Here is a 22,530-nt window from a genome sequence, read left to right as displayed (position 1 = left end):
TACACTGTTTTAGATATGTTGAAGCCGTTGGCCTTATTAAAGTCGAAAGTGAAAGAGTGAGGAAAAGTTGGCTCCACATGTGTTTTATTTAATTAAATGAACGTGATGATGCATCTGCCGCAGTTCAACTCAATGACAGAATTCTCTTCCAATTTGTTAGTATTTATTAACTTTTTTAGTATTGCGGCTATTTCCACACACGATTACTTCAACAAAGAAATCAGAAATCATTATGATAGTTAGGCAGGTTAGGAATTAGTATTGCAATCGAATAAATCCATGAGAATTTGTTAGTCATTCTACAGACTCACATCATTATATTTTTTAGCAAATTATTCTAACATTATGTGATTTTTGAGATTGTACATGATATTCCTATGCTTCTAACCCTTTTAATTATTTGAAATTATTATACTAGCATCTCTTATCACTTTTTATATAGATTATACACAATATTTATTTTTTCTAAACCTCCCCCCCTCCCCCTCCCAATTAATTATTTAAAATATATTACATTGACACTTTCTATTATACAAAGAATATATTACTCCGTGTATTTTGTAAAGAAAAACAACGTTAAGAATATAGAAATATTGTGTGCAATCTTAAGAATTACAGGAAAATTACAGTGATTTACTTTTTTTTTAAGTTAAAAAATATTTGTAATTATAGATACAATTTTTATAATAATTTTCACTGCTTTGCACATGACAAATAATAATGTGTGAGCCTATGAACACCATGTCTAAAGAAAAGATACAAAATAAATAATTTTTTGTCTAAAAGGAAATGACATTATAGTATAAATATTGTAAATTTATGGAGACGATATGATGCATCAATGATATACATTTCCTTGCCAACTCAATTGTCATAGTTGCTATACATTCATCCATTTGTATAAGAAATTGATGAATATATTAGTGTATCTTACTCTTAGCTTAATGAACACATAATATCAATATTATCATATTAATTTCTGTTATATAATATTATCTTCGGTCTAATATATAAAGAACATAGTACAAATCATCCAGATCAATTTAAATTTTATTTCAAAAATATCCTTAAATGATAGTCTTATTTAATATTAATATTCATAACTCAATGAGTGAGTATTTAGTAAATAAAATTAGTAATAAATTAAGGATATAAAAGACTTTTCACTTTAAATAAGACCGGAGACAATACTAACTTCTAGGAGAAACCTAACAACAATTAATAGCATTTTCCTTTGGTGGGGTGGGGTAACGATACCCATGGTTTGGTTATTTAAATAATCATAACAATAATTAACATATAACTAGGATATAAATGGTTATAATAATTATGGCTAGTTTTATATATCTGGTTATAATTTAATATAATTAATTATTATTTTTAAAAACTGGTTATATAACCGTTTATATATATAACTACTTATATAACAAGTTATATTTAAAACTAGTTATATAATAGAATATGAATGAACGAAAATAAGTTATTTAAAATAATTATTTCTATAAAATTGGTGATAATTTTATAATTACTTTTATATAATTGGTTATTATATAATTAGTTATTGTCACTGTTATCTTTTTTATAAAAAAACAAGTTTTTTTTTTAATTAGCACCCGAGTGGGGGTACGACAACGGACATTTTATTAGAGAGAATTACCAAGTGAATTCATAACTATTATTATCGTTTAATATATTGGTGAATGAACTAACTAATTTAAATCAACAACGAAATGTATTTCAGAGTATACGTTTGGCGCAAGCTAGTTTCAGATGTCTAGTCTAATGTTATTGGTTTAATGATTAAGGTTTCATGGTTCTGGTTAACTAGTCTATCACTTCCACTTGGGACGTGAGGAAGATGGATTCTAAGGTTGTCCTAATGTGTATGGAGTGTTGTGGGAAACGTGATGGAAAAGAAAAGAATACTCGAGTTCTGAACTCGATCTAAAGATGTAAGCGTCTTAAATTAATTGGGAGAAAAAAAAATTCAATTTGGTTACTTCATAAATTAAATAACAATCATTTTCATGGGGTCATATTGATGTAGTGGTGGCTGCCTGTGGATGGTGTCTCCCTAGGTTTTGTGCCAACCTTCTCACTTTTCTTTCTTTCCTTTCAATCCTTTCTGGATTACAAAAACTTTCACAGATTAATTAGACGTTTAGCTAGACAAAGCTTTTCATCTTTCTAAACCTATAGTTTTGGTACAAGCATTCAAAATCTAACCAATTTTAGTTAAAACTAAATGAGACATCCAAAATCAAATAGATTATTATAAATTAGAAAGATTAAAGACGTTGAAAAGCATTATGAAAAGGACACATCATAGACAATAGGCCAATAACACAATAATTAACGTGGCTCAACACATTTTTTATACATTTAAAGAATTATTTTAAAATTATTTCATTATCTTAATACAAGAATTGTAATTCACTCTAAATTCTTGATTACTTTCCCTTAAGAGTTACAAGTGACGATAACCCTATAAGAATTCTCACACAAGCTAATCACATTCACATCCAGATAGACATACTTTACTTCACATGACCTCTTTTTATATAATAAAGAGGTTCAAGACTCCATTCATCAATGTGACTTAGTGAACTCTAAAGCAAAATAATTGAGAACAATAATAACTTAGGTGCACACCATAAAATTAAAGGATCAACCCTAGCAGTAATATAAAATTGAAGCCAACGATAAAAAAATGAAAATCAATTGAGTTATTATTATTATACCTTCAATTTTTCTTTTATCTCACTTTCATCCTATTTGTCATCCCATACACTGATACACCCCAAAAATAGAATGTACGTTTGAGCATTTTTCCAAATCAATTAGCATTCTCAACATCACATCCATATCTCCTTTGTTTGAAGATTTCATCTTCTACTGCAGTACTTCTCGCCTCAGGCACCAACATCCTTAATGAGGTTGCTTTAATTAGTTCGTGCAATAGTCTTCATGTTTGTATTGAACACAGTTTTCCTAATGTTTATGCTTTATCCTCTTCGTTAAGAACTTGATATCCACCTCTATCTACCCGTGCTTTCTTGACCCGTTTTTTCTCGCATGATTATTTCTGCATGATATCATTATCATTGTTAATGTCTTGAAATTGGGAGTTAACTGTTTCTGATAACATTCATAATCAAATTTAATCTTCTCATGATGGTGAGGTATGGAGCACTTATTTTGATAGTCATCCTCATCCATAAAATTCATATTGACATGTATGATGTATGATTAAGCCTACAAGATGCAAAAGTTTTATGACTAGTATAAAGTTTAAAATATGACATTTGATTAGACTTTATTATATATTTTATGTGTTTTTTTTAAAGAGGTATGAAATTAAAAATAATTTATTTTAATTTTACGACTAAGAGGTTGATCAATAAAAACACACATATATATTACTTTCTTTTCATATCTTTTAATATTTTAGTTTTTTATTTTTTTCTAAAGTATTTGATGTTTCAGAATTTAAAAGTTTGTTTTTTTAAATATACTCTTATTTAACACCTATGCAAATATAAAAATCAAAATATTAAATAAATTCATTGTAGTTTAAATATAACTAGTTAATTCCATTAAATATTTTTTAAAACATAAAAAGATATAAAAAAGAGATGGTATATAATAAAATCAAATGCTCCATTACCTGAAATATTCATCGACATTCTACATTTGTTAAAAAATGTAACATTGAAAGAGATTAGTGCGTGTTAATTAGCCGCTATGTTTAGTGTGAAAGTACAAATCAAATTCTTCTCAAAAGAATTGAATATCTTTAACTACCACATTAAGTATTTATATTTGTTCATACCAGTAACCCCACTTTGAGGATTTGATACCACAATGATCAGGACGTTCAGAAGCGTCTCTACATATAACTAGATCATGATAAGGTTTTGATTGTGATGATTATTATAGTTATTTTACGTGTCCTGTTAATTAAACATATTAGTTGGATCTTATTTAATGTATTTTATCAAATATTTTAATTATTTTAAAATAAGTATTAAATAAATTTAATATTGTTTAATAGAATAAGTACTTTTTTTATTAATCTATATTCTAAAAAATCATTATTTATTTTCTTATTTTATTTTGTCTTAAATTTGTATCAGCTAATTTAAGCTCATATATATATGAAACTTGATGTATCTCAAATTTGAACTATTTTACTGGAACTGCGACCTCCACTCTCGAACTCTTTTCAGAAATTATTTATACCCTTCCCTACTTGTCTAAAAGAATATTTAGATTTCTGGAAATATACCAAATCATATCAGAAGGGAAATAAAATGCCGCAAAAAAAAAATAAAATTGATTCCGTTCTGCGTCAAACTATTTAACCATTCAAGAAACAATCATTTTCACCATTACAAGATCGAGGGAATGATAATCTTAATGAATATTTAATGAAAGATAAAGTGAATGAGCTCTTTTCAACATACCAATATATACATTTGATAATTGAAACTTAGCGTAGAAAAGCCTTTTGCATTTTTATTACATATCCTAGCACGTATATAAGTTAGAGTAGCCTTTATACACCGCATATATATGATGATAATTGTTTAAAAATGATATCTTTATCATGCAAACATAACCATAACCATGTAATGTCGATGCACCATATTTAAAAAGAGTAATTATATATAAATATTCTTAATAATATAAATTCATTATTTCTCTTTTAACTATTTCTTTTTATCACATCCTTTTTCATACTTATCTCTTTCTTTTGCAAAGTGTCTATTAGCATGCATGTCAGTGTCTCTAGATCACTTTCCTATTTATAATGGAAAAAATATTCAAAATAATTATATATAAATATTCTTAATAATATAAATTCATTATTTCTCTTTTAACTATTTCTTTTTATCACATCCTTTTCATACTTATCTCTTTCTTTTGCAAAGTGTCTATTAGCATGCATGTCAGTGTCTCTAGATCACTTTCCTATTTATAATGGAAAAAATATTCAAAATAACAAGAGTAATTTTCTAAAGATCTCTTCAAAGCTGTGATCAATTACCAACACTATTAGTATTTATTTTTTCGTGTCTTTGTCCAATGCTATACCATAAGATAAACCATCAACTACTACTTAAATCACACATATATGTATGCCCATTTTCTTCAAACCTCTAGAAAAAGAAAAAAGAAACACTTTTCAATGTGCGACACCAAACATTGTTTATCGAATATTTATCACTGTCACTGAAAATCTATATATTAACATCAGATAATATAGATTGTTATTATCCAAACCTCTATATATGATCATAAAGACACTTAAGCCCAACGATAAAAGGACAGCATAACCCAAAACCGTTCTATTTTAATAAATTTAAATGAACAATTAAAATATCTTCAAAGGAACAACCTAGCAATATATAGTTAAGCTATCCAATTACCATTGTCCCGCGTGTGGGTTCATGCACGTGGGTCTGATTGAATAATTTGGTCTACCACGTATATCCAATGATGATGGCACACGTGCGCAATATAGTTCATCAGTGGGGACAAAGGAGAAACAAAAAGGAAAAGAGATAGATATTGAAGAATTGGATGAGAATCATGTATCTCATTTGCTATGTTTAATTTCTTCATTCAATCTTTTTTCTTATTGATTTTTATTTTAAATTGTGGACCATTTTCTCAAAGGAGAATGTCTACCCAAAGTGGAACAGAACTCCTTCAATTCTGATAAAATGAGAGGCCATAATTCATAACAGGTTTCTCAAATGGCCATGCGTATCCTCTATTATATCCATCCCTAAACAAAACAGACCAATAATAAAATAAATATAGTCCATTTTCATTCTTTTGTTTTTATTATTTTATAAAAAATTTCTCACGACATAACATAATGCTTTGGTCATTTTTAACCTAAACTTCTAAAAGCATGTTTACATAGTGGGATCTCAATAAGGCACACTTAGGTCACCATCACACACGCATATATATGTAGAGAGAGAGAGAGAGAGGGCAAAATGAGTATTTGGTTTGACATGAAAAGAGAGCCTTTCATTTCTTCAAAACACCTTTGAAATGCTTTTATCATATGGGTCCAGTCTAAAGTCATTGCGGCCAGTGGATTCCAATTTTACTTCTCTAAAATGGTAGGTTTCAATTTGACCCATAAATCGAAGTTAAAAGTATCATCATATGCTTTCTTTAATTTATTTTTCAGAATTTTAATAGTAACCTACTGAAGCAGATATGAACAAGAATACAGTTCCCGTATGCTTTTTATAAGATTCCTTTAATACTCCAAGCATTAGCTAATTGTACACTTTTCTTAATTATTCCTGTATAAATAACAATCATTAATCAATGTGATATGATTACTAGATGATCATTCTTCTTTATGTGAATAGGAGTTCAAATTTTAGATTCATGTGTATATAATTATATCGTCGATTAGTCTTTTAAATGAATTTTAATTCTTCAATGAATTATTCTCTAGTTCTCAAAACTAAGGATACAAGACATCCAAAAAAGAATAACAGGCTTTTGAATATATTTGTACGGAATTAAGGAATTGATACAACTAAATATTGTAAGGTCATCTTCAATACTATAAAATGTCGATCGATATCTCATTATCAATATATAATCAATATAATAATCATAAATAAAAGATGCAGGAATCACATGTACATATAATGTGAACACATAAGAGCACGACTATTATTAGGGTTAGAAAAACAATTTACATAGGTCAACAATATATGAGTTCCAAATACTTTTTATAGTTTGGTAGAAATTTTAAGATTTTGTATACTCTTCATATATCCTTGGTCTTAAACAAAATTGACATGCTTAATCAATGTATGAATAGCACTTAATTGTTCGAAATTAGTATTTAAAATAAGCTGAAAAAGATCGAACAATTTCAAGTGCTTTTTTATATTATTATAGTTATAGTACTACGGGAAAAGTTGTATGAAATCCGCACGAATGAAGAATAAGAATTCTTTGTAAATGTAACCGACTCACTTTCTTATCATCGTCGTTCAAATATACTTTGAAGAATTTACTTGATATTAAATAACATCCTTGAAGAATAATATTTTACTAGCTACTGGGATTGAACAATTATTGAAGAACATGCTAAAAAGTAGTTGATTGGTAAATTAATATATTATATATAGTTCCCAACCAACTATATAATGATAATGGTTAATTAATAAACCAATTTTGTTCTGTAGCACGAAGGGACACTAATCGGTGAGAATTCATTGTGCCGAAAGCGTGGTTGAAATGCCTAAAAACCTTCCTGCTAGGAATTCTTATTTTTCCACAGTTCTCACACTGATATGAGCTTTGATTGTGTATGAATTTCTCAAACAGTGGTGTCCCCATCTCACTGACATCATCCGTTGCCCTTTTTACTTCTGGAAAAATAGAGTGATCAAGAGAATTTCTCAAATAAAGTGCCGTGTATATCATACAACATCATCCATCACCCCCTTTAATTACAGAATGTGAGCTTTTTCACATTTCTTAGGCAATAAGAAAAGAAATTTGTTTAGATAAATAATATAATTAATTAGACACTACTACTTAGGAATAAGTATTTATTGCAAGAGATTATTATATATTATAAATTTTAACATAAATGTTTTATTGATTAAATAAGTTAATTAAAATAAAGTTGTTTTAACAAGTTTTTTGAACTTATTAAAACAAATTTAAAAATTATAAAAAAAAAAACATTAGTTCCTCAAACTAAACAAAAACTAAATAATTTTTTTAAAATTTCAGTTGTTTCATATATGATTGACAGATTCCACTTTCAAATACTTATTTATTTATTTTTATTTCAATAACTAATATACCAATGTTATACCCTTTCAAATCCTAAAAAAGGGCAAACTCAATAAATTCCATATATAATATCCTTTGCATGACATGAATATTAGAGATTTAATTAATGTATAAACTAGTTTTACCTCATCATTTCTTGTTAAAGTAATATCAATTGGTGATCTTGGTGGCAGCATGAATGGTTGTTATAGCCCCACGCATGGAATATTGGATTAGGACGGTCGTATATATGGTACAACATAGCATCCTTTTGTGAGATTGTGAATTTGAACCGCCAGCACACACAGACCTTCCCATTTTCAAACTTTGTGTTGTGGGTGCATTCATATGCTGGTTTGGGTCACTGTTATATTGCAAAGTCTAAAAGCAAAACATAGTGTTATGCACTTATACACAGAAATTAAACCTCCAATACGCACTAAGGTGATTTCAACATCAAAATGGTCGGCATAATATTTGTATGTTACTGAAAGTTTGAATTACTCTTCAAAGTACGTTCATCAAACAACACGTATGCATACAATAATATATATCAACATTTTTAAGGCGTATCAAACGTGTAAGTCTCTCTAAATTTATATTATCCAATTACACATGGATAGTTAAGATTGAAATATAATTATTATACTTACATGATTATTTAAAAAAGTCATATATATTTATTTTTAATTATATTCAAATATGATTTAATTTGGTCATTCACATTTATTATTCTTAACTTTTTTACAGGCATATTTATCATTCTTATTTCTTATAACAACAAGTATTTTCACTTAATATATAGATAGATGGATAAAACGTAAAACGATACAATGCAAGGATATAGGGATATAAAATTCCTAAAGTGCATAGAAGAAAGTTCAAACATATCTATTGTTAATAAAATCAAAGGAAGTTATTCGACTAAAGTTGGGGTTGGTGCATTTTACTTATTTTAAATTCAAACATAATTTATAATTTTTTTCAGAATTTTCTGTGACTAAATTTTTTGCTCGTAATCGAGTATAATATTATTGAAACTATAACTAAATATACAAATTATCATTCACAACATTTTAAAAATTGCATATACAAAAAACAAAATTTGTAATATTGTGTATTTGGTCAAGAATTTGGTAAACAAAAATGGAACTCACTGAGATAAGAATTTTAATGTTGTATCTGATCAAACATGATTGGAAAATAGTTTTCCACTCTAACAAATAATTAAGGCTCACGCAATGATTGGCTTGCAATTTCATCAAAATTCAAGTATGTATAATTTGTACTACACAGCAACACCCTGCCATGCATCTTATATATGACTCAAAAAACAGTCTCTAGTCAATAAGACAGAACATGAATGTAAATGTACTCTCATTTCAAATATGGCTAAAAAATTTCGTGTTTTTTTTCTCTCCAATCAAATATATATGTGGCTAAGATTGTAACAAGTCGTTTTATTTTATTTTACTCAATGTTAGATCCCCAAAACCAGATACTAAGAATAGAACCTTACTGTATGTATTGTATATGAAATATATGAAAAAAAAAAACGTATAAGGACTGAGGAGTGTACGTCGTTGCTTACTTCCCATTCGTTGATCCCCACTCAAGAATAAATCTTCCCATTCACTTTTTGCGGGCATTGTCAGATATGGTCTGCTCATAGTTAATGTGTCATTAATTGTATATGATTGATACATGTTTATGTCATTGGTTAATTTCATCAAAATGTACTTGGGTACTTCAATTGACTGGCTAGGTCGGTAAAGAATCTAATCTTCCTAGATTTTGCAAAATGGAGTGCTGGTTCATTGCACACACACAAAAAGACAAATTTAAATCCGCCTTCTTTGTCTTTCAAACACTTGTCTTGTAGTATTCGTTATTGTTGTATTGAATGCTGATTGACTAAGTTATCTAGGTGATGATACAAACTAAAAGTTTAGGATTACAATGGGATCATATCTAAAGCCATTTCCTCACATGGCATGTGTTACATTCCACTTGCAGTCAATGAGAAATGCCAAAAGATTGATTTAATTTGGAGGCTTCTTTTTCCAAAATTTTCTTGAAGAAAACTACAGTATTTCTCTGGGATTTAGCAAAGTTAACTTTGTTGTTTCTTCATTGCATATCCCTGTGCTTCCGGCCACAGGCTACATGCCTAGAAAGAAAAAATAAAATAGATGTTGAAAATCAATACACGTAACTCACTTGGTTGGTCTTTTGCTTATAGAAAATCAGGACTTATTTTAGATTATAGAGAACAACGTGTACATTAATAGGCTATATGTAATCTTATTATAAACGTTTTTATGAAAAAAAAATTCTAACCTTGCATAGAAACGAACCTTCCCTTAATCTAAAATTTTATGTACCAAAATTAAAAGAAAAAACTAATTTGTCTACAAATAAACAAACATTTTCAATATCCCAGTTATGCATGTAAAGCTCTTTTATTTTTGCTGATATTGTTTATCTTGGTCCATGTGCAGAAATGTGAGTGAATTGGATAAAATAAAAGTACTAGCAGGCTGTCTTTCTTGGTCCAGAAGAGAAAATTTATGCACGTACTCTATATCTGTTAAAACAAAAGAGGGAGGGAATGCATGACCATATATGCATGCTTTCTCTAAAGGCATCAATATCAATGTAAAATGTGCTCATAATGCCTATTCATGCTCCGACAACTCAACTTAGAAATCCTTCACTACCCTTCCATTGGTTGGCTAAAGGCAAGGCAAAATGTTAAAAAGATAAAAACCTCTAATTTGAGAATAGCCTCTTTTCATCACCCTTCAGTGTTCCTTCACTCTAATTTTGTGAGCTTGCGCATATTGACTTTCCCTCCTAATTTAATGACCCAGATCTCCAAATTACATTAAAATAATGCATTATTATAGATAGAAAAAATCTGTTGAGCATTTGATGACCCCGAAATATTTCTATCAACCTGGCCAACCAACAACACACTCTTCCCACTATCCATGTGACGTGAATGAGTGAACTAGTGGAGGGGTTTTCTTTATATTTCTACCACAAAAAATCTGCACTATGTCTCTATGCTATTCTGAATGTATCATTCTTTTAGGGGTACGCCACTATCTGTGTTTTTATTGCTTCATGACCTTCATTAACTATTCCAAGTCAAACTTGATCGATTATGCACACTACTACTAAGAAATGCTTTCTGACAGTTGACATTACTTGTTTGCCATATAATAATTTGATCTATACAAACAGTGTTTCAAACGCAAAACATTCTAACATATAATTTTGTAGATGTCATACTTTGTTTGCCAAATTAATTAAGAAGTAGTGAAATTATAGTGGAATTTAAAGTGCATATATATTGGATATGTAATTATTTTCCATGATGATTTCATAATAATGAATAATATTATATTTGCTAAAATAGAATGAACCTTGGACTTTAATATAGATTTAGATTACAAAATATCAGTCAACGGAATTGATGAAGGACCTTTGGACCAAGACTGAAATTATTTAGCCACATACTTGAGCGCATTCTATTAATCATCACTGATATATAGTCTTACTTACGATATCACTGAACAGTCAAGTTTTCTTTTACTTTAATTTTTTCCCCGTTTTTACTTCGGTATGCTTAGTGCTGCGTCGTGCATGTGAGAGAGTCTATTGAGAAATGAAATTTTTAATTAACGCAGTTAATTAATCAAAGGAACGAAACAAACAAATCAGTAAGAACAAAAACTATACAAATTTCAAAAAAGAAAGAGCCAAATAATTACATGACCCTCTATCCTCATTAAATATATGGCAGCATCTAAGAAAAAGCGTTTCTGTGCATCCGAACATAATAGAAAAGGTCTCTTTTACCAACTAAGAAATCAATAATACACCAGCCAGAAGCTTTTCTAAACCCCAAAAGTTAAATAAATAGAAAAAATCAAAGTACATAAACCCCATTTCCCACACCCTAAACAAACACCATAACAAAACAAACAGCTTCATTCATCATGAGTGAAGCTTCTACGCGCTTTTGCAGCGACTGGATCCTAATCAGAATTGACAATAAACCAACCCTCTGACGCCACAATCTACCACACTCAGCCACTGCAAACTGCATGTGGGTCTAAACTTTAAATACTTTAACCACACTTAACTCTCACCCCTCTCTTTCTAATTACGTCTTCTTCTCACACATTCTAACATCACACTCTCCTTTATCCTCCCCTCTCTTTCTCTCTCTTAAAGACTAACATCATCACACTACTACCAATCTATTAATTATTTCTCTCTTTTCTCTTTCATGCATATTCTCAAATCCATAGTGCTCACCACCTAGCTCAACCTCAAACCACCGAAACCCACACACTCACCACGAAAAGGCTACGACCCATTTCACCAAATTCAATCTCCTCCAACCCCATTAAACCAAAATCCAAATTTTCCATGGCCCTCGAAACCTGGCTCATCAAGGTCAAAACGGCGCTGTCGCACAGCCTCACGAAGAAACCGTCGTTTTCCTCGTCGAAGCCAAAACGCGTCGCCGTTTTGTCCTTCGAGATCGCGAACGTGATGTCGAAGCTCCTCCACCTCTGGCAGTCCCTCTCCGACGCCAACGTCGTCCGCCTCCGAAACGATGCCATCTCCCTCGAAGGCGTGCGCAAGCTCATCTCAAACGACGAGTCGTTTCTCCTAAGCCTCGCCGTGGCCGAGTTCGCGGACTCGCTCCGACTCGTCGCCGACTCGGTCTCACGACTCAGCCACAACTGCCACGACCCCACTCTCCGATCCTTCTTCCGAGTCCTCACCGAGTTCGCCAACTCGGGCCTCGACCCGCACGCGTGGACCCTCACTGCCCCCAAAGACATCGAAACTAAACACAGAAAATTGCAACATTACGTGACCCTCACGGCAACGCTCCACAAAGAAATCGACGCGCTCACGCTCCTCGAGAGCGCGTTCAAAAAAGCGCATCTCAACGCTGACACCACCACCGAGCAGCACAAGAAACTCAACGATCTTCAGCAAAAGATCTTATGGCAGAAGCAAGAGGTGAAGAACCTGAAGGAACGTTCATTATGGAACAAAAACTTCGATGGGGTTGTGTTGTTGTTGGCAAGGTTCGTTTTCACCGTCTTAGCAAGGATTAAGGTTGTCTTCGGAATCGGACACAGTAGTGTTCCCTTTTTGTCGCGTAGTTTGTCTTCCGTTTATCCCTCTGATCATCAAAACCCGATTTCCAATTCTTGCTCTTCTGTATCTGGACCGTTGAAAAGATCAAAACTTGGTGAAGAAAATGAGGATTTGGGAAGTGGGTTTTTTGAGTCTAATTGCAAGGTGTTGAAGTTGAAGGGTGATGGTGATACTTTGGGTGCTTCAGCTTTGGCTTTGCACTATGCAAACTTGGTGATGGTGTTGGAGAAGATGATAAAGTCACCCCAGTTGGTTGGGGTGGAAGCTAGGGATGATTTGTATGGGATGTTGCCAAGAAGCATAAGGTCATGCTTGAGGGGAAGGTTGAGAGGGGTGGGGTTTTCAGCATGTGATGATCATGTGCTGGCTGCGGAGTGGAGGGATGCATTGGGGAGGATATTGAGGTGGTTGGGACCTTTGGCGCATAACATGATCAAGTGGCAGAGTGAGAGGAGCTATGAGCATCAGAACTTGGTGCCAAAGACCAATGTGTTGTTGTTGCAGACTTTGTTCTTTGCAAACAAGGAGAAGACAGAAGCTGCCATCACTGAGCTGCTTGTGGGGCTGAACTATGTTTGGAGGTTTGAGAGGGAAATGACAGCTAAGGCATTGTTTGAATGTACCAACTTTAATGGCTTGTTAAGCTTGCACAAGCCCAGCTAAAGGATATGGGTTTCTTCATGGATCTTTCTTTTTCTTTTCTTTTTATTTTAAACATTATGATCAAGGTTTTAAAAAATGTTCCGTGACTACAATTTCAGTTCTTGCTTCAAGGTTTTTGGGGTCACTGCAAATTTTTACAATTTCTTGCAACATCAAGGATCGGGATGGAACTATAAATGAGACTATAATTTAAAACCTTGATCAGGGTTCTAATTTTGTCTCTCTCTCTCTGGATTTTATGGTGGTTGGTTTTAGGTAGTTAAATTGAGGTAAGTTCAGATCCTTGAGGTTTGGTAATTTGCTTCTAACCCGGGTCTGTATATGAATGTAAATGTATATGAATTTTGAGTAAAAATGCATGGGCTTTCATGATTCATATACCGTTCATAATCGTGTGAAAATATTCCTACAGTTTCTGTCATAATTAATTTTATCATCAACTGCTACTTAGTGGGGTTTAATCAATTTATTAATGTTGGTTTTTGTGGCTGTACCAATAGTGCCAGATTCAGCTCATTGCGGTTCATGTGGTGAGTAATAAACTACTACTAATTATAGTTACAGTCAGTCCTCCCATATCTTGATGGCGTTAATTTCATTAAATAGTCAGAGTGGAACGGGTCCTATATTATTATTGAAATTTATAAATTTTTTTTAGGAAATTGAAATTTATACTTGAATACTTTTCTTTTTTTACATCTCATTGGGGGAATCTGCTGGAGGTGACATTTTGTCAATCTGATTGTTACCACGATTAAGAGGAGGGGTTATATAAGAACTTAATTTTATACCGTGTTATATTACTTATTGAACTATGTCAATAAGTATATTGAGTATTAAATCCTAGAAATTTTTTTAGTGGAGCCATAAGTTCAAGTTTTTATTTGTATCTTCAGCATGAGATAAAAATGTAAGCTCTTTATAAATGTTCTTTAAATGTACATTAAGGTTTTTCTTGCCATGGAGACATTATTTTCACTCACTAAAATTCTCTCTAGCAAAAAATATATTGAATATAGTATCGAAATATTCAATAGTTGAATTATTAAAATTTAATATGTATAAAGAGTTATTGAGCATGATAATTATCTCTTGAGACTACTCTATAGGTGATCACTTGTTTAAATTTTATGGATGACAAATATTTTTACACTGTTAACTAATTAAAAATATTTTAGATTAATTGTTAAATAATATTTTTTTTAAGAATTTAAATAATTATTAGAAAAGTAAGAATCTTATCATGACAATTTATAATTTGATGATAATGTAATATAAAAAAATTTATCCTATCTATATATCTTCATTAAAATTTTCACTTATTTAAGAAGATATGTTAATTATTATGGTTGATAATAGTTTCATGTTAAATTTCATTAATCTGAATATTAAATTAATAGGTTCTTATTAAATGGGAATGTTCATTAACACATGCACATTGCAATAGCTTCTTCTTCTTTTCCTTCACTTTTAAAATCAGAGGTCCAAGGATATTGAGGATTCAACTTCAAGTCAATTGGCAAAACTTGCAAGAGTCAAGTAATTATTTAAGCGGTTAAATGTACTATTTAGATTAAAATTCGCCGAGTTCTTTACTCTATGCTTACTTTTAATACTTTTTGCGGTATTTTTGGTTACCTTTAATTTTTTTTTTGTTCTTTCTTCTTTTCCTGTGCTGTAGTCAATAAAATTATGTTCGAAGTTTTCTTAGCTTTTCCTATCACACATCCAGACACAAGAGTGTTATAAGGTAGGTTGGAGAAAATTAAACCCAATCTTTTTATTAGATATATTTGAAAGTCAATACCTTTTGTATCTATGATAGTCAGCCCCCATTGTTTTCACGCTCTTAGTTTTTCGTAATTTTTAAAATTAACTAATATAAATACAAAACATATGTAACTTTCAAATAAATCTAATAAAAAAAATTGGGTTTAATTTTCTCATACGTACCTTATAACACTCTTGAAGTGGACATTCGGATGTGTGATGGGAAGTTAGGAATAGAGAGAGCGATTAATTAGAACATAATTTTATTGGCCACGAAAGAAATTCTTTTCAGAGTCCAATCAAGCCACTATGGCACTGATAGAGAGTCGAGATAAGACCTTTAGATCTATGAACAAAGTTACGAATTAAATCATAACAGGGCAATAAAAAAAAACAAGGAAATAGAAAAAACTAATGTAGCTTAATCATTCGCCTCTTTCACCCCTTTAATTTTATTTTTAGGATTTTGTGAAAACTAGTGTTTTTCCTTCTTTTGTCGCGAGTGATCTTGATCAGTATATATGTGTTCTGTATTCTTGGAAGTTGGAACATTGCTTTTGTTTTATTATAACCTAGTTGATGAAGATATACTTTTTCCTCTGCTATATATGTTGATTCTCCGAAAGATTCTAATTACTTATTTATCAAAAGAAGTTAATTGAAAAGAGAAATTATGAAGGAGCAAATGGGGTAATCACCCCCATATGCAATAATATTTTTAAGGCATTTGGGCCCTAATCAATTATTTGATTTAATTATACAAAAACATCTAAAGAGGACAAAATTCTTTTTTTTTTTCTCTCAACTTGTTCGTATCCGTTGTTATTTTTTAGTTTCCTTTGCTTTTTTTTTCTTCTTTTTCTGGATCCTCCTTTTACTAGCGCACACAGCTCACAGGCTTGCAAATTACAAGTGGTCCAATTAGTTCAAGTTTCCAATAAATGTCACCCCCTTTTTCAATATTTATAACTCTTAGGCCCTACTAAACATCATTGGCCAAGCAACTATTTTGTATTTTTTTACTCTAACTTACGTAGGAATAGATAGGAAGATTGTACCCCACCTTCTCAATTCTATCTCTTCTATATGGTTCTTTAAAAAAATCATACTCTTTCTCTTTATTTGGTCACTCTTGTGTAGTTAATCAAAATAAAGATGGCACACAACTTTATTCAAAGTTTCACCATTTTTTCTTTTTCTCTTTGTTTAATTAAGGTTTTTTTTTTCTTTTACTCTTTGTTTAATTAAGGCTTTTTTTCTTTTATTATCATGTTACATGTATGAAATATTTACTAACCCTTAATGATAGTTTATTTTTATCGAAAAATCTGTTTGATGACTTTTTAGTTAGATCAATCTTCTTAATTATACATTTTTTTTCAAAGAAACTCAAACTTAAAATATTATTTAAAAGATCATAATCTAATTTCACTTCAACCAATGCAATGTTAGTAATTAATAGCCAAAAGAAATGTTTAAGTGAAAGAAGAGAAATTGAAGACATCTTATGATTTTTATTTCTTTTGAAGGGCTAGACATGTCCTGAGATCTACGAGAAGAGGTTCTCAAGGCATTTGACCGATGTTGCACCCATGTGGTGGTGATTGGCGGATTCAAGTGGGCCAAAAAATGAATAGGTTTACATGTTTCTGTTCATTTGAAAAATGAGTATTATTAATCAAATTTTCAATTAAAGTATTTGATCATTTATAGCCATGAAATGCACAAATTGGGAAACTTGTTTTAATCAAACTATACCCTGTTTTATATTTGAAATAAACAATGCCTAATAATTTGCAACGTTTGACCAAATTAGTATTTGACCCAGTATTTTCAGCTACTACAGTTCTTGGGGGTTTTGGCTACCAGTTGTGTGATAATATGTACTTTTCAAATTTTATTTGAAACTGAACCCACTTTTGATATAGGGAAGTTGAAAGTTTATTTTTTATCAAAGGCAATGTTGGAAATCCATACAACAATGAAATTCATATCTAAATTGTTTCCCTTCCAAAGACAGATAATATGTCAATGGAACTTCAACTAGAAGAATTACAATGCTCAATAACTCTCCTAATTCGTTCAATAACAAGAGAAATCTCCTCTAATGTTATAGTGGTAAAACAAATCTAAAACCATCATGGTTCTATGCAATGGCAGGCTGACCTAGGAGTTATATTGATCTTAGTAACACTCAAAAACTATGTTTCCTCGTTACAACGTTTTAGATTTTGTATGTACCCCCTGTAACATAATAGAATCACGAGACTGTGCTGAGCCTTTTCCAAGCAGAGTCTCATTGAATTCTTTGGTCCTTAAAGAATGTTCTTTGCATAAATATGCTAAAGTCCTTTGAATTAACAATTATAACCTAGATCATGTTTACCTTTCCCTCTCTAACGTTGATGCTTACAAATTTGTGTTTTCAACTCTAAGTCTTAGTTTGTTTTCTCACTATAAATGATGTTCACCAACTTTCCTCCGCATGCAATCTTTCATTTCTTGAAATTGATATTAATGTCTGTGTTTGGCCATGTTCTCCATTCTTTGAAAGCTTGTTGCAAGTGCTCGCTAAGATTAACAAGTTGACACTATTAAGAGTGGAGAAGTGAAACAAAAACCTAGTATTCATGTTAAGAAATACTATCCTTGTATCTGAATATAAGACTTTTTTTAAAATTTATTTATCCTTTTTATAAGATTCTTTTCAAGTTATCTTTTGTATTAATTATTTTTAAACTAAAATACACTTAATTATTTTACAATAAATTGTTATGAATTAAAAGGATAAATACATTCTCTTTCTTATAAGGATTGAAGAAGAATACCAACACACATTAATTAATGAGTTAGAATGTAATTAAGGACACTTTAGGAAAAACTATACCAATTGTTAACAAATTTAATGTTACTAATTAAATTAACTAATTTTCTTAAAGGATGTAAATTTGTTTAAAAAATCTTATATTTAGAGACGGTGGTAGTACACTCCATGGTAATGTAGACAAAATGTTGTGCTAGTAAATGGTTTAAAGCATTACTTAAGAGAAAATAGGATCAAATGATGACATGATCAAATGGTATCATTTGTGTGTGTAAAACAGAAAAGAAAGTGCATAGCATGTACATGAGATTGAGTAAAAAATAAATGTTGAGCATGTAATGATTGAAAGATATGTCTGAAAACAAGGATGTGATTCAACACGAATGTAGAAAATAAAAACATATTAATCAAATGGCAAGCCAGGAAAGAAAAATCTTTGTTTAAACAACCTTTCTAATGGATTCATTAGACTTTAGATGTACTAACTATCGCAATGCATGTCTTACAGAAGCTAATTGCTTATGGTGCTCTTTCAATTTCAGTATCAGGTAATTTTGGTTTTTATAAATTACGGAAGGTGGGGAAGCTACTGCAATCTGCCCAGATGCAGTGTGTATTCTTTTATTCTAGCAAGAATGAAAACTTGTGTTTTGTTATTTCATGAGTTTTTAAGAATATTACTAATTGAATCTAGGATTCTTATATCATTCTTCTGAGTACCGTTGTGTATCCCGGTCCTTTCAAGGAGTTTTTTGTTTTTAACAAAAGCATTTGACAGATTCTATAGGATATTTGGTTAATGAGGATGGATTTGACTACATGAAAATATCATTTTTGAGAGGCATCAAAGCTCAACAAAGAAGTTTACGGTTTGTGTATAATTTTTGTTGTCTGTTTATGCTTTATGCTTGCTATTATGTATAATTTCACTGTCCTTCTTCATAAATTGACAATATGTAGAGACTATTCAAAGACCTATGCTCGGTCCAGATATTATGATGAAGCAAAACCGTGGAATGAAAGGTGTGATGTTGCATTTGCAGGTGCTTCACAGAATGAAATTGATCACTCTGATGCCATTATTGGTTTTTGGTTAATTCAGGTTGTCGTATACTAGTAGAAGGTATTGTAGGATGCAATATTGTTTATTTTTTCCTCCTTTTCTTCCTCATATATACTTATGGAAGCTACTTGTTTATTTTGAATCACAGGTTCAAACATGCCTTTTACCCCTGAGGGAGTTCAGATTCTGAGGAAAGCCAGTGTTCTCATCGCTCCTTCAATGGCTGCCGGTGCTGGAGGGATGAGGTTTTTACTTTATTTTTCCAATTTATAGTGTACACATAATCCCACCATAACCAAAACAACAGCGTCATTAATGATTGTGGTGCTGGTGGTGTACAACCACTTTCATTTCTGATACTGCCATGATGAAAATGCAGATTTTATCCACCTTAATTGATCTTCTGTTCAACTTATGGCAGATTCAATTTCAACACCAAACATTAGACGTGACATTTGGATGGACCTTTCTTTAATCTTCTGCTCTCCTTGCTTGCAGGTTGTGGCTGGAGAACTTGAACTGAATCACGAATGCAGTTTGATACACTGGTCACCAGAGGACTTTGAATGTAAATTGCAAGTAGTTTTTTTAATCGATTGCTCTAACAAATCATATAGTTTGCCTTTTAAGAATTGTAAATGGTTGCTAGGTTTATTATTATGTAGTTGTATGCCATGTTCTTATTGACTCTTCCTATTCAAATTGAATTTAACTCATTCTTACATGTTAAGACTAGAATGATATAATTTCCATAAACGAAGTTGTTTCTTGTATACAGAGAAATGCATTATAATGCGTGTTTATTTGTGATTTTGTCTCCTTTTTTATTTATTTATTTTTCTTTGGGGGGGGGTCTTAACTCTTAACTGGTGGCAGATGAAATTTGAAAGATAGCTAATGTGGAAATTGTGAGTTACTCATGTTTAATTAATAATTTTTTCTTCCACGATTCAGTAAGCATCAGCCACATACTGTTTTCAAACAACTTCTGTCTTCAAATTTGCTGTTTTTGCCCCGCTTCTATTGTAAATTTTGATTGGGATTAAAAAACAAAGCCCTTTCCTTTCTAATTATGAATTGAATATTCAATGACTAAAAAAATGGAATAAAAAAATAAAGAATTCAAAGAATGATTCTAAATTTAAGATAAGATAAGAAGGAAGGTTCTACATATTCAAAAAAAAAAAAAACTATGTAGGTAGACTTATCAGAGAGCTACCAAAGCTGCAACTTATTTTGGTTATAAAAAAGGAAAGCCCTGAGTAAGTGCTTTCTTCGGTAACATTATGTTATGGGCTGGTTAGAGGAGAAAGGAGGAAGAAGGTGAGAGTAACAGAGAGAGACGCGTTTTCCTTGATTCGAGGCCAAGGAACCTCCTGACTAAGCTATAATTCTCGAAATGTATTTCTTCTTCTTTATTCCAGTTCCGGGACAAGCTTTTATACAATGAGTTTAACAAACTCTAGCAACGATTTCGTAACTACTGCAACTAACTATCCAACGACCTAACCAACTAACCCTTGGTCCATACAAGGCATGACTCAACTTATCCATGCATGCAGCTTTACGTGAGAGATGTCTTCCTGCTGCATCTTCTTCCTAACACATTGCAACAATGATGAAAACTACTAACTTTATATGCTTTACTTTCCAAAACTATTGCTCTCCCAGTAGGCATCCTGATTGATTGGTTCTCCTCTTCTCCTCTTTCATTTTGCTGTCCTACCACAATACAAAATATATGATTTTCCTCTCTGAAAATCTCTCTTGATGTTCTGAGTATTGAGTATGCTAATTTAGAAGAATAGAATTATAGTAGTAATGAATTCATGATACCGATTCTTATGAGCAATTGCAAAGAAAATCATACTTACAAGCCACTTTAGCTACAAGATCTATCTTGACCAAGTTTATTTTTCAACGAACAAGATAGCATTTGTGAGATGCAATGTTTTTTCTAATATAAAAAGAAACTTAGAACACTTATATTAAGAATTAACCATCCTTTTTATCAACCGTTAATCCAAAAAAAAAAGTAAAATGCATTCTTGTGTTACATGTCATTGTAATGGCAACTGTAGATTCTTGTGAGTGTAGTTTCCTTGCAATGGATTTGTTTGAATGACCATTATCTAAATATTCAGCCCTAATTAATATTTGTATGCTTGTTATGTCGAAGCTCTGGTACATGGAACAATCATCTCTGCCTTTCTAACCATTGCTCAAGGCTCTATATAGAAGTTCAGGTTCATATTGCAAAGTTTTGAATGCATCCTAGTTCTGATGCTCAACCAATTAGCACTGTGGTTGGAAATCTGCATTCACTGAATAGTCCAAATCATTGCCGATGTTGCAATGCAAATTGTCAATGATAGGATGACACACTATCGCCAAAGCATATTTCCTTGTAAAATATGTAAGAAAATTTAGACTTAGAAAAGAAAAATATTTGGAGGACAAATTCTAGTTTCACAACACAATAGGCATCTTTATTATTACCAAGAAAAAGGAGAAATTGTCCTCGGTTTATTAAACCCGGTTTGATGCTTGTTCCAAACTTAAGAAATATTTGGATATTGAGATTTGAAATAAAAGGTAAGTGTTCAAATGGAATATGCTTATTGTTTTCGAAAGAGCCTGTAGAGTTTAGATATGTATTTCAAAATTTTACTCGAGACATTTTTCTATATTCAACTTAAAAAGTGAGCCAACCATGATGTTAAATACCTTATATAAAGATTCAATGTGGGTTGATTAGCTTAAAAGAATAAAAGTTTTTTTAAAAAATACTTTCATCGAAAAATAATTCCTAAAAATATTCTCGTTTATATTGAAGTCTTTACAAAAGGCATTCAATCTCGTTAAACTAGCGCCCATGGCAACAGTTACTATGAATTTTCAAATCTTCTAATCTAATTTCTACTATAATACTATACTGGTTTCAATCTTTTATGTTTTCTACCGTAATGTAAAACAAATTAAAATACTAACAGAGTAACATGTGAAAGATTTTTAAAACAAATTACTCTAAGGTACGCATTTTCACAACGTACTCAACACAAAACTCGAAACCGTGCAATCATAGCAAATAAAATTTAGCAAGTTTGTCTTCCACATCTCTTCAATCCGCGCAATCATAGCCACAGGAACAACACCTTCCACTTTTTTATTTGGCAAAGTTTTCCTTCTT

The 22,530-nt window shown here is 31.2% G+C and overlaps 1 protein-coding gene and 1 long non-coding RNA gene across 2 annotated transcripts; both read left to right on the top strand.

Moving 5' to 3' along the window:
- Positions 1 to 11,827: 11,827 nt before the first annotated feature.
- Positions 11,828 to 14,055, top strand: LOC100801628 (protein PSK SIMULATOR 1). The gene has a single exon (XM_003549096.5). It carries the CDS (start codon positions 12,274 to 12,276, stop codon positions 13,681 to 13,683), a length of 1,410 nt encoding a protein of 469 aa, XP_003549144.1. The 5' UTR covers positions 11,828 to 12,273; the 3' UTR covers positions 13,684 to 14,055.
- A 5,047-nt stretch (positions 14,056 to 19,102) lies between these two features.
- On the top strand, positions 19,103 to 19,539 carry LOC121173751 (uncharacterized). Its single transcript, XR_005889079.1, has 3 exons — positions 19,103 to 19,146; positions 19,321 to 19,400; positions 19,489 to 19,539. It is a non-coding gene; the product is annotated as an uncharacterized lncRNA (long non-coding RNA).
- The last annotated feature ends 2,991 nt before the right edge of the window (positions 19,540 to 22,530 follow it).

The sequence above is a fragment of the Glycine max genome, chromosome 16, assembly GCF_000004515.6.
Source record: "Glycine max cultivar Williams 82 chromosome 16, Glycine_max_v4.0, whole genome shotgun sequence".
Taxonomy (NCBI): Eukaryota; Viridiplantae; Streptophyta; class Magnoliopsida; order Fabales; family Fabaceae; genus Glycine; species Glycine max.
This window is presented reverse-complemented; position numbering and strand designations above follow the sequence as displayed.

Bases quoted from the DNA above. Each gene is read 5' to 3' on its own strand.
- LOC100801628 (XM_003549096.5), top strand. From the start codon at position 12,274: ATGGCCCTCGAAACCTGGCTCATCAAGGTCAAAACGGCGCTGTCGCAC.